The sequence below is a fragment of the Trichoplax adhaerens genome, genomic scaffold (assembly GCF_000150275.1).
Source record: "Trichoplax adhaerens TRIADscaffold_4 genomic scaffold, whole genome shotgun sequence".
Taxonomy (NCBI): domain Eukaryota; kingdom Metazoa; phylum Placozoa; class Uniplacotomia; order Trichoplacea; family Trichoplacidae; genus Trichoplax; species Trichoplax adhaerens.
This window is the reverse complement of record NW_002060946.1, coordinates 867629-884416: the sequence shown is the minus strand read 5'-3', so window position 1 is coordinate 884416 and position 16788 is coordinate 867629. Positions and strand designations below refer to the sequence as shown.

At 32.8% G+C, this 16788-nt stretch overlaps 1 protein-coding gene across 1 annotated transcript; it reads right to left on the bottom strand.

Moving 5' to 3' along the window:
• Positions 1–5883: 5883 nt before the first annotated feature.
• TRIADDRAFT_37492 (uncharacterized protein) lies at positions 5884–11318 on the bottom strand (the record flags this gene model as incomplete). Its single annotated transcript, XM_002111297.1, has 12 exons — positions 5884–6237; positions 6348–6470; positions 6631–6874; positions 7039–7260; positions 7463–7912; positions 8093–8272; positions 8474–8821; positions 8991–9160; positions 9319–9444; positions 9596–9839; positions 10066–10289; positions 10546–11318. The coding sequence occupies 12 exons, from the start codon at positions 11316–11318 to the stop codon at positions 5958–5960; spliced, it is 3384 nt and encodes a 1127-aa protein (XP_002111333.1). The 3' UTR covers positions 5884–5957.
• Between the last annotated feature and the right edge of the window lie 5470 nt (positions 11319–16788).

Here is a 16788-nt window from a genome sequence, read left to right as displayed (position 1 = left end):
TACAAAAACTAAGCTGAAACAATAACACAATACTTAAAAATATGCCTTCAAAGCATAAAATCACTAATTGCCAAACTATATATGTAGTCGTACTTTATACTAAAATTTGTATGAAAGATTACAATTGCACAACGTTATCCTCATCAGGTATCTTTTCTAAGGCACTATTATTAACACCAGAATAGTCCTGCTATTGAACATAAATTACGTCCTCCCTACTTTACAATTCCTACTCTATAGTGGGTAAAGTAGGCTAATTTGATAGTAGTGAATATTTTGTTGATACACTAGCTTCTATAAACAGACAATGTAGTTAATGTAAAAGTCTCATAAGGATTTCAGCTTACGAAAAAACTATACATGATAATTTACGCATATACTGATTTATTAGCTGTAGGTATCGATAATCAATTTGATAAAATATAGTAATAATGGATAATAAAGTAGATCTTTTAAATGTCATATTGAGCTCATTGTATATCCTAGTTAATTAGCATAGAAAGCAGTTGAAAACAAACATTAAATAATCGTTATTTGAAGGAGTATCTGAGAAATAGTATACCCAAATTTTCTGACGTATTTTCAAGATTTATGAGTTATATGCCAATATTATAATCTATTGCGTACCATCATAAAAGAAAAATAGCTACATTTTTATATTAGCATAAAGTATCGTTACACTGTAATTCTACTCAATTACTGTATTACAGAAAACGATACAATTGGTGTAGTATCACTACTGAGCTATTCAAAACTTCGCTATACAGTAGAAAACCTGAGCAAATGCAGCTACATTATGAAAAGAAGAGCAGTAAAAATTTTAACCGTACATGTAATATTTGCTTTCCGTCACAGTCTACGAATGCAGAACAAAGGAAACATATGTATATATAATAAATCTATTTTATTTCATAATTTCTAAGACTTGAATGAAAAGTCAGTTTATCCTTAACTTTGTTTATTTCTAACTACGCTCTCATAAAATTTTCCAATTAGTTCCTATTATTCAGCTTGCAGAAGTTACTGTTGTTGTTACATTAATAATACTACATAAGATACCTTGTTTGCTGTGATATAAATATATCTCTGAATCTAAGTCATATACTTCTATTAATAGAAATGATAATTAAGTCATCGTATTTTTTATCTTAAACATTCGCGTTAGAGCAGTATTATCAATGGTAGATGAAACTAATTTTTTATTGAACTGCATAATTAATATTTTGTTTCCTATACTCTAGCAGACTATGTGTAGGCATTTTAATTAACCGGAACGCAAATTAAATTTATTGTACCAGCTGCAATGGGAGTCTTATTTACTGTAGCATTTCATATTACAGTAAAAAATTTTTTAAGAATTCAAAGGGTTTTCAGTTTATTTACTATAGTAAAAATAGCATCCTAAATCAAAGTCACACTTAGTTCTTGATAGATCAAAGTATATATACTCTAGAAACGTACTCATCTACTTAGTCTCATCAATTTCAAAATACAAACATGTTATTGTATAGAATATTATACAATAGATGATTTTCTGACATATTATTCAATATTTTGTTAAATTATAAATTTTCAAAAGCTTCTAATATCGACTATAGCTGAGATATGATTGTATGTTTTATTATTGACAAATAATTTATGTAGTATACTACTGTATGCAGTGTATTGATGCCCTAGCTACATGAACTTTTGAGCCTATCACCAATTAACCAATACATGCGAGCATAGATTTGTAAGAGTTACCTAATAAAAGTGCATTCAAGATAAGAATATTTTTTATCTACATTGTGTTGGATATTGATAATTTACTTGTGACAATTTATTGAACATACGTGTAAGTACCGAATTTACTTAAAATATAAGGTAGTGTAAAAGAAAACTCTATTAAAGATTTTTGATTAACTGCGCTGTTACATTCAACCTTTAAGAAGGTCATTATGAAATATTATACTATATTTTGTATATAGTACGGATAGATATTTTATACTAATGTTAATAAAATAATAAATCAAATGTATTATTAGAAAATATAGATAATATGCCTATATTGAACATATATACATAAATTGCTGTACATTTATCTAAACATAGAAATTGTTATATGCTAATATTTCCGACGGCATTAATACATCAACTCGCTATTAAACGACGCAGACAACAATAGCACAGTCTAAATCTAAATTCTATGGTACTAGGCAAAGCGAGTAACTGAGTATTGCTAATTATACGAATAATTACTAAAAATTACCAATAGTATTCACGGAAGTTAAATCAATATCGGAAATGGAACTTTTATTTCATATCCATTGTTGAAATACACAGTATCCAGTGACGCAAATACTAAAAAAATCTATGATAATTAAATATCAACAATTTATTCAAATTACCCATAGGCAAAAATTAATAGAACTTTTTTTAATTATCCTTGCAATAATATTCATTTCTGTATTGTTTATTAGAACTGAATCTAGTATGTGTAGTTTGTGAATAAACTTACGTGTATACGGGGGGGGGGGTACTGTACTTAATACGATATTCTAGTAAGCTATGTATTCTATTTATATGTAATACGCGGAATGAGAGTATAACTATCTATTAATCACTCTAAAAGGTTTTAGTAAATCATTTAAAAAGCTACATAGTATATTATTCTGATGTTTCAATTATTGATATAGATGTAACTTATTCAATAAATAATAATAAATGGCAGAATTGGATATATCGAATCGATTACTCCTAATATTGGGACTCTACAATAAATTAATTAATTATTTATTCCATTACCAGCTTAAAATCGAAAAACGAAGTAGAAAAAAATCACTTGTTTATACAAGTAAACGCTATTAAATCTAGAAGGAGAAGAACGGGTGTATTAAAAATATACTGATACAATGATACTGTAAATTTATTACCAGAGATGATCCGGACACTAAAGTATTTATTCGTCTAAGAATAGCATGTGGTATTTACGCGTATTCATATTTAGATATGTGCACATTTAGCATCTTAACGAAATAGCTTTCATTTTAAAGCTAAGTATTTTAGCCGACACTTCATTAGACATGTATACTGTGCGATTGTGAGCACTCATTACTAAATTATTATTTGTGGAGGTAATAAGTACCCTATGCGACTACCTAAGAAAACTCCTTTTAGTTCTCCGTGGCATATTCAGAGTAAAATTCACCGATAGAAATTCCATCCAAGCAGCTGTCGAAAATTAGTAATAATTTATTTCAAAGGAAATGTTGTAAGTGTATAGGCTATAAAAAAGCAAATATATAAGTATACAAGTATGATAAGAATACAGGTATTCCATTACTGGACTACCTAAACGAAAATTTTGCATTCATTTTTGCCTATTGTATCCTAGTATGACCGATAATTACTGTATATTCAATGTTTGGTTCTTATAATCGAAACGCAGTTCAATTATTATTATAATAGACTTTCTCATTATTAGTCTTGCCAATTTATTTCGTGAATCAAAGTTATTTAAATCGTAAATCTAGAAATTGGCTGTTATATATCTTGAAATTTTAATTTGTTATGCTATAATAATAGCTGAAAGAAGAGAAAAATTATTAATTGCATGAATTATGCAAAGAAGAAAAAGTTGATATCTAATTCCAACATTTTATCGTTATCACAACATATTTACGTTTACGACACCTCCATCTACACTCGATAACATTTGCACCTACCATAATAACGAGTTATTGTTTTGAAAAATAGTTGTATATTGACTTCGGATATTCTAGGCAATTGGAGAGAAAAGCTTTTTGTTACTAATTCTTTTTTGTATTTTGTAAGTACTTTACTGTACATTGATCAAGCATAGACAAATAGACAATCAATGATTAAAGCATATCGTAAAATGACGTAAAACTCTTCATCGTTATAATTACAAAGTAAACTTGCGTACAAAGTATCGGATTTAAAGATTTCAATCTTATAGAGCCACTTAAATTGCAAAAGAACTACCTAATTGCAGTTTACTTACTATCCATAATTATTACAAAGGATATCAAGAAACACTATTCCGCGCGCTCTTACAAATTACTTATTGCTCTTGCTGACTCAGCAATATAGAGGTTATAGAAATAGTTCACATATTTTCCACTTAAATACAATATAGAGTACAGCATACTATTTATGTGATACGTTATTCGTATACAGTCGCAATTTAATTCAGCAATTTTTTTACTGGGTAATAAATAGAAAGCATATTAAATACTGCATCATACTAACAGCAAAATCGATAGGATCTAGTAATGAGTAAACTCCTGCTATTCCAATAACCCCTTTTATGTACAATTAGCTGATTCTATCTTATAACTAAATACTGTACTCAAGTATTACCAAATCATGATGCTTCTGATATAAAGTCTAGTGATGCATTGAGAAGGGAAAATATCATTTTTAAACTTATCAGTCGCCGGTAAAAAGTAAATGGTATATTTCAAGCTTGTTCCAAAGAAGAAAACCAGTAAAAGATTTTAGGATTGGTCGAGTGATGAAAGCTATTCTTAATGCCGCTAGATATTTATTATCACTTGACTATCATAATAAATCATTGTGCTTTTGAAACAAAAAGCGTAATAAATAATTAATATCATCAGATACTACCTTATACTGGCACAGTCGATAAGAGGGCTTTTCAATGACTGCAACAGGAACTTTACCCATGCTATAAGCATTTCGGTACAATCTTATTTAATAAATTAATTGTCTAATTATTTCCTACTCAAAATTTTAGCACAGTAATACAATTGAATATTCATAATAACGACAATATCGAACTTTAAAACTTTGAATTTGTCTATAAAATCCGTTTCATTTAAAGTATATTTAGGATATGGTAAGTACCAGAAATAATGAAGCTGGTAAAACGAATTATTGAAATTGTAAATTTATTTACTCAAGCTGTTATTCAAATTTAAAGTATGATATTGATTATATCGTATTTGGTGTACTTTTATAAATTTATGCACTATAGTAACAATCGTCATTTCGTTGCTGTTTACGATGAATTTAGTCTGTCTTTTTAGGTGTACCAAATTCAACCTGAAATTTGCATTACTAGCATTGATTATGTATTAGAGCTATCCTACATTAATAATAAGACATTGCAAAGGTATAAGGAGCAGTATTCATATCAGATTTTGACTAGAACATTACTTTAATCGAAATTTTTAAATCGTAAATAATACACGTTATAATAAGAGAAAGCTTAATACGTATTAATTCATGGGAATAACACTACCTGAATAACACTATTAAATAGAACTGATTTAGTTTACTTTACGCTCACTATCGGCGTTTCAATGTTTCAGTTATTGTTCTATATTTAGCATTTAATTAATCGGATCCCTTTTCTTTACTGGGCTCTTAATAGAGAAGATACCGCAATAGCCAAATTAATAATTAGTTGTTGATAGAATGGTAATCATCCAATATAAAGTGATGATGATAATTTACTACTAAGACAAACCGTCGAATTTCACATTTAAAAAAATTTTGCGTATGGCATAGGCTATCAATAGCTCTAGATCGTTAAAGTTGCAATGTTGCTTGTACTATACCAGCTATAGAAATGCTCCCAAATATAAGATTAATTGGGCCCTTTCTTAAATCGATCATTTTATTATATCAAATAAACATTTATCGAAACAAGATAGGATCTAGTGAAAATGATCACATATAAGGTAATACGACTGTAAGCAAGGAGTAAATAATGGGGTAAACTGATTCGCAGAACAGAAATAATTTCATATTATAATGGCAACGTTTTCATGTATGCCACAGGCGATCAACGCATTCCGGTTGTAACATATTATTTATTCATTCATTTAACAAGTTGACACAAATTAAAACCTACTAATGGCTTACAAAAATTATCCGAAATAGTGAGCTATAAATTAAACAACAGTTTTCATAAAAGTCATTTATAAAATTTACCAACGTAAATCAAATGCAATTAAACATGTAAACAATGCGATGAATAAAGTAGACCATGTAAAAGCACGACCGGCAGACCCTGTAGACGGTGTAGTTACTTGCGGTTTCGTGGTAGTAGTGTCCCAACCGATAACTTCGTCCTTATTTTGTTCCTTCAACCAGTCATCAAGTGGTTTGAAGTATTCAACAATTGCTGAAGCATCCATCTCTCGCTGACCAGTAATGGCTTCCATAGCATCTTCCCAAGATTTACTTCTACCTAATTTCAACATATCTCTATATAGAGGATATTTTAATTTAGTCTAGCTAGCGTAAAAATTTTTGACGTTTTGCATTTAAAATGGAGTAATTGTTTTCGAGCAAAATCTCGAACTCATACTGTTTACCCTAATCTCTTTCCGGCTTCTTTGGACTGGTAAACAGAACATAAATATAATGGCTGTGTATTGCCCGCAGCTTGGCAAAGCGCCTTCTGGAATTGGAACTGAATGATATAACTAATAAAATACCTGTAAATAGTATCAAAAGCATGACGATCAGATGCAAATTAAAAAACAATCTGATTATACGTGTATAGAACGATTTTATAATTGGTGGTAACATAGTCATAGTGTACATCAATGGTTTGTAATTATATATCGGCACATAAAGTGATCAGTTAATATTTACCTAATATATGGAGTACTACCAGGGATATGATATTTCGCGCCAGGATCAAAATCTTCTTCAGTTCTGGAAACGGGCGGTATAATACCTTGATATTTGGTTCGTAGTTCCCACCAAGCTTTGTTGTAATTTTCAGGAGTGATAGAGCCATCAAATACCTTCCAACGCCATTGATCGACTAAATATCCAAATGGAAGGAATGCAATCTTGTCCAAAGCTTGCAACATCAGGTAATTGATAGCGCTTTCTAAAGTTGTAATCAGTAAATAGCAAATTACGCTGATTGTAAAAGACAAATAGTTATATAATTACCCAGACAGGATGGAAAAAGATTACAGCTATCGATATCACACATTTAAAGTAGATTATTTGCTTCACGCATTTAGTCATGGGCAAATAATTTATTTTTACCTTGATCGTTTTCAGAGGATTTTAGTAGTCCAACCTTCCTTAAATGATCAGGTGTTGTGACGGACAAAGAAATAGTATCACCAACAGCTTCATGGAAAGCAGGGTTAGCTCCGGATCTGTAGTTCAAGGGTTGGAATCCATACTGAAGATAATATTGAATATGGCCCATTTCATGATGGACGGTTAAGAAGTCGTCAAAGTTAATTTGTGTGCACATTTTAACTCTAAAAAAGACAGATATTCGTTAAAAATAAAAAATGCACACCTTTAGATAAGTAATGAATCAAATTGTCAGTAAATCAATATTTCTTCAGTTTAAAATTCAAAGTAAACTTTTGACTGTGCTGCTTAGCAGTTAATCCGTGTTTAAGTTAATATTACTACAGTATTATAGTGATAGTAACAGAACTTGAAAAGAGTAAACACCTAACATCTCCTCTGTAAAAGTCCCAAGCGGATGCATGACAGATTGCCTGTCGATCTTTTGGTTTTTCAAGCATAGAATTCTTCCAGAAGGATTTAGGTACACGTTCTAGACCCATACTGACGAAAAATTCATCAGCTACTTCAAATATTTTCTTGACCGTATAGTTTTGTTTAACCATTTCATCAGTTACGTCCAATATTTGCTTTTTGGGATATGGTACCAACATATCATAAATATTAATCCATGATTGTGCCCACATATTACCAAAGAGATGAGCGGGTACTGGACCTGTGCGTGAGACTTTATCGGCACCATATTTTTCTCTTAATCGCTTTCTAACATAAGCGTGCAGATTTTGATAGAACGGTTTCAATTGTAACCATAACTTTTGAACATTGTCAGTAAAGGCTTTGGAGTTATTGCCATATCTGGATCTCCATCTGGCACCTATAAGTAGGATTGGTACATACGCTGTTTATAAAGGGTGCGACTAAATGTACGTTGAATTTACATGTATTTCATTTTAATATTTTGTTGTTTCTAGTAGCGTTGTATCAACTGTAGTTGAGATTTAAAATATTAATTACGGCAAAACAAGTTATTATAGGAAACAGAAAGTGAACAAACCTGCATCACTATAATTTGCTTGTTTAGCTAAGGTGTTCATTAATGAAACGTATTTTATATAGTAAGGCTTGATACTTGGTCCGGTACCATTTCTCCAGCCATGCCAAGCGAAAAGTAGTTCATTATAATCCCTGGACTTCGCTAAAATTCCATCCAAGCCAGGATTTAACGAATAACATGCTGTAAATTAAAATGAAATTCAAATACATTAATGTTTCAATAAATCACATTATTTTCGTTATTTTTCTAATTGTCTATTGAATAGTTACGGGTCGATCATAGTTTTGATGTACAGTACTTAGAAGCCAACAAAATGCAGTACTGTTAAATAAATCAGTTATAGTCATTAAGTGAGATTTTAGCAAAAAGGTAATATCTTACTAGTCCCATTGCAGGCTTTTCCAGTACTATATAACCTATCCATCTCGTTATTAACACCAACAAGCTCTTCCGATTCTGGTGAGCCAGCACTTGCTGGTATAAATGTAGCAATCCGTAATTGGCGATCAATCTCTGAATTGATCGATACATTCTGTAAACTGTGTCCCTTTCTTCTTAAAGCTACAATGGCGGCGGTTGTGTTAATAGAGCTCTCAGCAGAGAGTTTGGCATTATGAGATGTTAAATTTGTGCTGTAGTTCCATTGATACCAAGTATTCTTATGATAAATCTTTTCAGCTTCATGTTGATACCACATGACGAACTTAATAGCTTGCTGTTTGACAGTACCTACAGTAGTTGAACAGTACATTATAAAATCATGCTTAATAAGAGAATTTTGAGATACGGGTATAAAAAATGTTATTTGCTTACTTTAATATAAATTATAGTATAGTAGCATTAGAGAAACTTTTGAAATTAAGTACATAAAATCATTTTACTCTGTGTCACTACTCACCGTTTCCGGCCCAGCCAACTTTGAAGTTATTATCCTTATTATATTTCGTCAACCAGTCATTTAATGGTTTAAAGTAATCGATGATTGCTGTAGCATCCATACCAGTACCACCGGTAAGAGCTTTCAATACTTCTGGCCATGGCTTGCTTCTTCCAAGCGACAACATTTCACTATACAAATATCCAAGAATTATTAAGTTCATGAATAAATATGAGATTGCAAGAGGATTATAAATGTAATGGCTATAGCAGATCAAGGGATATGGTGTTAAATTAATAAATCAATAAATGCTATAAGTTCCTTTATGCAGTATAATTATTTGTTTAACCTTAATTTTTCACCAGCTTCTTGAGATTGATAAATAGAACAAAGATATAAAGGTTCATTGGTTTTGTTTGCAGCTTGACAAAGCGATCGCTGGAATTGAAATTGGAGGATGTAGCTAACGAAATATCTGTTAATATTGAAATTTTTGGATTAGTTATCATGATCTTAAGCAACTCCTATCGCGACATTAATGCGAATTTAAAGACGATGGGAGAAATAAATACGAAATTAATTACTATTGAATATTTGGTTGTCGTATGGTTCTACACAATAATTACCTGATATAAGGTACACTGGCAGGAATATGATATTTTGCGCCTGGATCGAAATCAATTTCGCTACGAAGTTCAGGTGGAACAATTCCTTGGTATTTATTCCGTAGCTCCCACCAGTTGTAATTATAATCGGTTGGGATAATTTCGCCGGAGAAGACTTTCCACCTCCATTGATCCATTAAGTAGCCAAATGGAATAAAAGCAATCTTATCCAGAGCTTGCGATAATAAGTAGTTAATGTCGGCCTCTGTTGTTGCAGATAATTGGGGTATGAATACAATTCAGATATATTTAATTAATGATATAATTTTCGGGGAAGAAAAATAATATCAAGCATAGTACTTTAATTATCAAAATTCAAATTAACAACGGTAGTGCAAAAATAACCTTGCGCAGAACGTTAATAGCGACTTAATAAATTTATGTACATTATCTGATTAAAACTGAGGATATAAGACCATGATTTTGCCTACCGTTAGAGCTGCTAACTTGTTTAAGTAATCCAATGTTTTGTAAATGCTTGGGTGTTACTACTGACAGAGCAAGGGTATCACCAACGGCTTCATGGAAACCAGGATTGGCTCCTCTTCTATACACACTAGGTTGATCCCAATATTGAAGATAGTATTGGATATGGCCTAATTCGTGATGTACTGTTATCAAATCACCTTGATTGATGTTAGTGCACATCTTTACTCTAGAAAATGTAAACCAGATCAAGATCAACTACAAGAAAAATATAAATTTCGTATATGCAGAGAAAAGCTAAAGCAAGTTATACGATTATTAGTTTATCAGTTTCTACAAGGGATCAACTATTAAGAACACTGAAATGGAAGAGTTTCACGTACTATCGTAATGAAATGTGTCAGCATGTACAGCTGGAATATTAAGAATTATGGCAATTGGCATTTTGTAACATAGAAAATAATTAAATTCGATATTGTGCTTACCTAACGTCGTAATCGATAGATAAATCCCATGCGGAAGCATGACAAGTCATAGCAACGTCTTTCCTCTTTTCAATGATGGAATTCCTCCAAAAGATCTCAGGTAATTTTTTCATCCCAATGGATAAAAAGAATTCTTCTGACAATTCAAACATTTTCAATACGGTATAGTTTTGTCGCACCATCTCAGAAGTAACATCAACGATGGGTTGATTGGGATAAGGAACAACCATATCGTAGAGATTTTCCCACGATTGTGCCCACATATTGCCCAATAGATGAGCTGGTATTGGGCCATCTTCAGAAATTTTATCTTTGCCATATTTCTGCCTCAATTTACCACGAATATACCCGTGCAACTGCTCATAAAATGGTTTCATTTGTGTCCATAATTTTTCTAATTCAGCAAAAAATTGTTCATCGGGTAATTCGTATTGCACTCTCCAGTAGGCGCCTTCATCAGCATAATTATTATCAGTAGCACCAATATTGGATATTTCGACATATTTCATATAATCACGCTTAACATTGCGTCCAACTGAATCACGCCATCCCTTCCAAGCGAATACTAATTCGTCGTAATTTCTAGATTTACCGATGATGCTATAAAGGTCAGGATTAAGGACATAGCAGCGAGTTTTGTTACATACTCGGCCTTTACTATAAGTTGATTCCATTTTTGCAATAGTAGCTAATAGTTCCTGTAACTTTGTGGAATCCTTTGGAGAGTCGTCAAGGGTCAAGAAAAAAAACTGCCTTTTAACATCAGCGCTCATATTGGTGGTGTCAAAAGCTTCAGCTTCTTTCTTAGACCGACTTAAAAACTCGGCTAACGCCAAACTAGCATCAATGCTAGCTTTTTCAGTGGTTGGATTAATATCAGAGCCATAGGCATAGCCAGCTTTAGATGAATTATGGCGATATAAGGTATGGCTATGATTGAATCGACGTAAGAAAGCGATTGCTTCAGCTTCGTTAGTATTCTTTTGGCCGCAGGTAAAATGGGCTAATACGCAGACGACAATGGCAGCGACTAGAGCAAAGGTTCTCATCTTTGACTCCATCGATACCAATTCCAATTTCAAACTAAAACAGATAATTTGATGTCAATCCTTTTTGTTAACTCTTCAACTGTCATAACGCATTCCGGCGTGACAGGTACGAGACATAGTTGTTTATTTATCTACTACATCGTAGTGGAATGTTACAAGATACTGGAGTTAAGAGATATTAAACTGTCTTTAAAGTCACGGGGAAATAGCTCTTGTTTATTTTACTAATTTTTATTAAACTTTGAACCTATGTCTTAGTACTGGTTTAGGTTAAAAAAACACATCGCACAATTTGTTATCGATTTATTTGGGGCAATCATACATCAACACCTAATGCAATCATCGTGTGTTATAACTTCATTTGCATATCTTTGGGCGTAATTTTGTATTAGTTTTGGCCTGTTTCTTAGAATGTAAGATTGTCATTTTCTTCGTTTTCGCCTGTATTAGTAGCGTTATAAATATACTTATAAGAACGTGAATTTATGTATCGTACTTATGTTAAAAATATTGTTGAAAGTATTGTCTACCATATTTTCCTGCTGATATTAAGTGAATTGACCGTATACTTAACAGGTATCAAATATTTATTCTCGTTGAAAAGAGTTTACTACTGGAGTCTCTATTTATGAGATTATTTATATCGTATACCGGTAGTGTATACTAACTATTCTTTCATACTAATTTTTTAGTCAATACCTATGCACGAGATTTTAATCGTAAAATATAAAATAAGGTTGCGAATCCACTTAGAAAAGTTTAAATCGTGAACGCTAAGATAGAAAAATCCTATTCTTTTCATTTCATAAAAAATTACAATCTTAGATCTATATATTTGCAATGGAATAGAATTTTTTAGCTAAAATCTAAAACTTTTATTTATAAGGCAATATAAAAAACTATTAGATATTTACCGTATATTGGCATAGTAGACTGTATATACGCGTATATCGTGCACTACAGTGTGCCAAGACTGCTAAATACCATCATCAGTTTTAAGTTTTACTGTACCATATTCTTTACGTGACCATCAACAAATAAAACATTCGCATAATAAAGAATTCGGCTTATCGTTATCTATGTGAAATATCTGGCAACGGACATAGTGAATGTAAACTACTGCAGCTCTGTACAATCAATAATTATAATGATACATTATATTTACTTTCTTCGCTATAGATAGTACAAATACAACTCATATAGTAATGCAATCGACGTAATCAAAATTAATCTAGAATTGTAATTTGGATTAGGAAATTGCTGATAGGCTGAGTTGCAAAAGTAAAATATTACTTTCACCAGATCGGGCATCCGACAGGTTTGCATACTTTTCCCTATATATCGAATTGGAATGCTATGTCGGTACGTTCTGAATTGTGTCCGAAGTAAAATCGGAGCCCTGCAGTAGATCTTCGACCGATTATATGTGTTATTATTTGAGTGATATTTCATATTGATACTTCGAATCAGTTCGGTATATTTGTATGTGAGTTAATTGATGAAATTATTATTCTTGTGAAAATGGCTTTTTAAGATATGATTAAATACAACTGGAGAACGTATCAGTAATGATAAAGCATAATGTGATCTCCCAATGACCACAAGCGGTATACCGAGTTAATAGTTCAAATTATTTTTTACTAAATTGCATTGTATTTACCACATATTTAAGACAGACATTATGTTAACTTTTTTTCAGCACTAATCAATCAATAATTATATATATGAATTATTAAATTATATCATATACTTCTCGGGCATTGTATACATTGCCCGTAACAGCAACAGAAAAATCGGGTGATCCACTTTCGACCCGTGACGTCATTGGCTTCGCTGCAACCCAATCCTTGCGTTCTTCCAGTACCTGTCGTTGACCCGCAGTCAAAAGCCTATGTTATCCATTTTACTGACCCTATTATACCTTGTAAATCCATGGCTAAATCACTTATTTTTTCTTTTTTTATTATCGTCAAAGTTTGTACTCGTAGAGCAGACTCATGGACAACCCGTGACGTCACGGGTACAAAATGAACGGATTGACCCGCGGGTTAGGTTGACCCGTGCAACGGTCTGGACTCTGTTCGGAAATGGCATAGAAATTTTTCTTTTAAGGTTAACAAGAAAATTATTCCTTGTGTAACAGTGTCGCAATCAGAATTATTTTATACTGTTTCAGTTGGAATGTATTACATTATCATCTCGAATTATACAGAATTTATAGGGTGTGCTACGCTACATCTGTCCTTCGCTAGGTATTCTGTGGCCTTCTAGTTTTGTATATGACATATACAAAGATACTCGAGTATATACGCATATTGTGTACAATTCATAGGGGGACAGACATTCCTACAATCAGCAATTTTTAAAATAGGTTTAAATTTAGCATTTTACAATGACTAAATTCTTAAATATGTAATTGATGTGTCTAAAAGGTAGACCTGGAGGGATTTTTTGTTGATACTCGCCCGAAAATTTATTTATTTTATAGGCAGAGTTCAAAAGTACGGTAATATAAGGAGTTGATGAGTATATTGTAAACATATGCCTTTTTATTCAATTCCTATACATTGAGTATCATTTTAGTCAATTTTTGCAAATATGAAGATGAATATAGGGATTTCCTACCTTGTTTTCAGAATTGCTACCAAATAACTATCGAAATACTTTACATGAATATGCGCTCATTTCTTCAGGGCGGAAATTAGTGATAACAATCAGACGGTAGAAAAAGGAAGGTGTTCTTTTAGAGTGGGTATAAGCGTCAACTCTTCAGCTAGTAGTCCTTGTAATAACAGAGAGAGGAGCAATACAATACAGATATTATGCTTAACAGAGATGGACGCCATAATACTGTTGGGATTAATTTATCGGCTTTATTGAGTAAAATTAAACGGATGACTAAGAAGTTATAAAGTAATGATTCTTCTTCGATGCCAGCAAGAAGCTAATTGATATTGATTCTTAATTCATTAATACCCTGGGTATACTGTAAAATTCATACGATCTTACATGGCTTCATCTATAGTTTATCAGTGTATCTATCTATTGATTTTATAATCAACCAATTGATGGAGGCGTTCAAAGTTCTAAGACGACATAGCGTGAATTAAATATTTGCCTTGACGATGTGTGATAATAATTTTCCAATCACGTTAAGCAAGAATAATGGCACCCTCCTGATTGCGGAAAGCAAATAATATCCAACTTCTGGAATCCCTGTACAGTATTTCGATTGACGTCATGATTATTATAGGATGAACTTCTTATGCGTTATAAGCGTATATTTGAGAATTGAGCATCTTGTAATTATGATTATCATTAGTTCTGGCAAGATCGAATAAAACCGATGCTAATACCAACTGATCTACGAGTCATACTTCACGCTGAATATTGGTCAATTAATTATTAAACGCTATAGGATTTGATATTGAAATTCTAGTATGCGTTGTATGTGTAATCGACTTACAAGGGTGATATTTGGCGATTGAAATCAATCTAATTTAATAAGAGAAGCATCATTTAACATTTGCAATAGCATGTCTGCTATTGCGACATGTATATGTCACGATCCATTCTTCACTCTATGTTAATTAAGGTATGGAGTCATTTGAATTCAAGATTTATGCAAAAGTTTCTATTAGATGAAATGTTGTACTATGCTATGACCGGTGTATAATAATGTACAGTATGATGTCGTATTACCATAATCTGTGGTGTTCGTTAAGATTGCAAATTTGGTGAATGTGATGCCATGCTGGTCTATTATTTTTTTCTTTGCAACTGTAATGCAGCTTGCAGATACGTTTTGAGACTCTGAGCATCTTCAACGTTGGCGAGTATTATGATCGTTGAGTAAGTGTTGTCTGTAGTAGAGCACAGAATAGCAATCATTGATAGTAAAGTCTACTTTGCTCGATGAAGGGAAAGAGCTATTATTAATATTGCAAGATTTTCAATATTTTGAACCAGAAGCAGCCAATTAAGGGTATACATACAGTAGTCATGGACTACTAGAAGAATACCGGTGTTCTTTTAGTAATCGATGACTTAATTTACTTTCTGTATATGGGCAATTGGGCATGGGTATTCCAGTATACGATGGTTAACAATCCCTGAGACCATGACGCAGCAAAGTGATTCAGCAGGACGGACCTTCTTTAAGATTTTCTTTTTAGAAGTCCTTGGTTTCAGACTAAGCAACATCGTGTAGGTATACGTCAGATCGCAGCAGCTGATTCACGAAATACTGTGGTACTGAGAGAACCGCTGGATCTTGCATTTATCTAGAGTCTACAATCTCGTTGTTTTAGGAGAAATGCAGGCGCATTCAACAGTATTTGAGTATTTGATTGCGCTCTAATTTGAATTTTACGCGCTACTAAACACGGTGCTGGGTTATACAATGCCTTCATTTCTTGCCTGATTGCAGCCAGCAGCTTATTAGTGGCATGGACTGCTCGATTTCTTATCCCATCTAGTGATGTGACAATGTTAGATGCAGTAGCTTGCATATTTTCTATGGACGTATTGGAGGACTTCTATTCGTCATGTACGGGCTGCGACAAGTACTGTACGAGACAATGTTCGATCCAGTAGCTTCAGCTTGGGGAAATAGTCTACTCAGTTAACACGTATGCGAAGTATCACGAGCAGAGGGTTCGACTAGTATGGTAATAATATAGTGTGTATATGTTCTACGATATCTTATTCAAAATAGTCCTCTTTCAAGCGGTGCATGCATTCATAGCCCATTAGGTCTCCTTCGAGGGGTCCATGATGCTGTCCAGTATTCTCTCTTCCTTTCGTAGTAACTTAGTAGTCTCCAAGTGGGATTTGCACGATTCTGGCGCGAAAATTCGAAAGGCATGCGCGGTATAACTTTGGCTTGCTAGAACATGAGCTACAGTACTACAGTAGTACGTCTACAGTACATACTGTACCGTACTGTACTGTGCGGTACAGTTGCAAAGGATTCAGAAGGCCATGACCGATCCGGTACAGTACTATATACTGTATCCCTTGTACTATACTGTACACTGTGGACAGTAGTGTCAAGGACTCCCGGAAGCTACAGTGTACAGTGTACAGTACTTGGTATTTCCAGTAGCCTTTGGTATTGTACGGTTTACGTCCAGGTCTCGTAACGCGTTACAACTTGCAAGTGAGTGAATGCAACGTGCTGGTGTTGATGGCA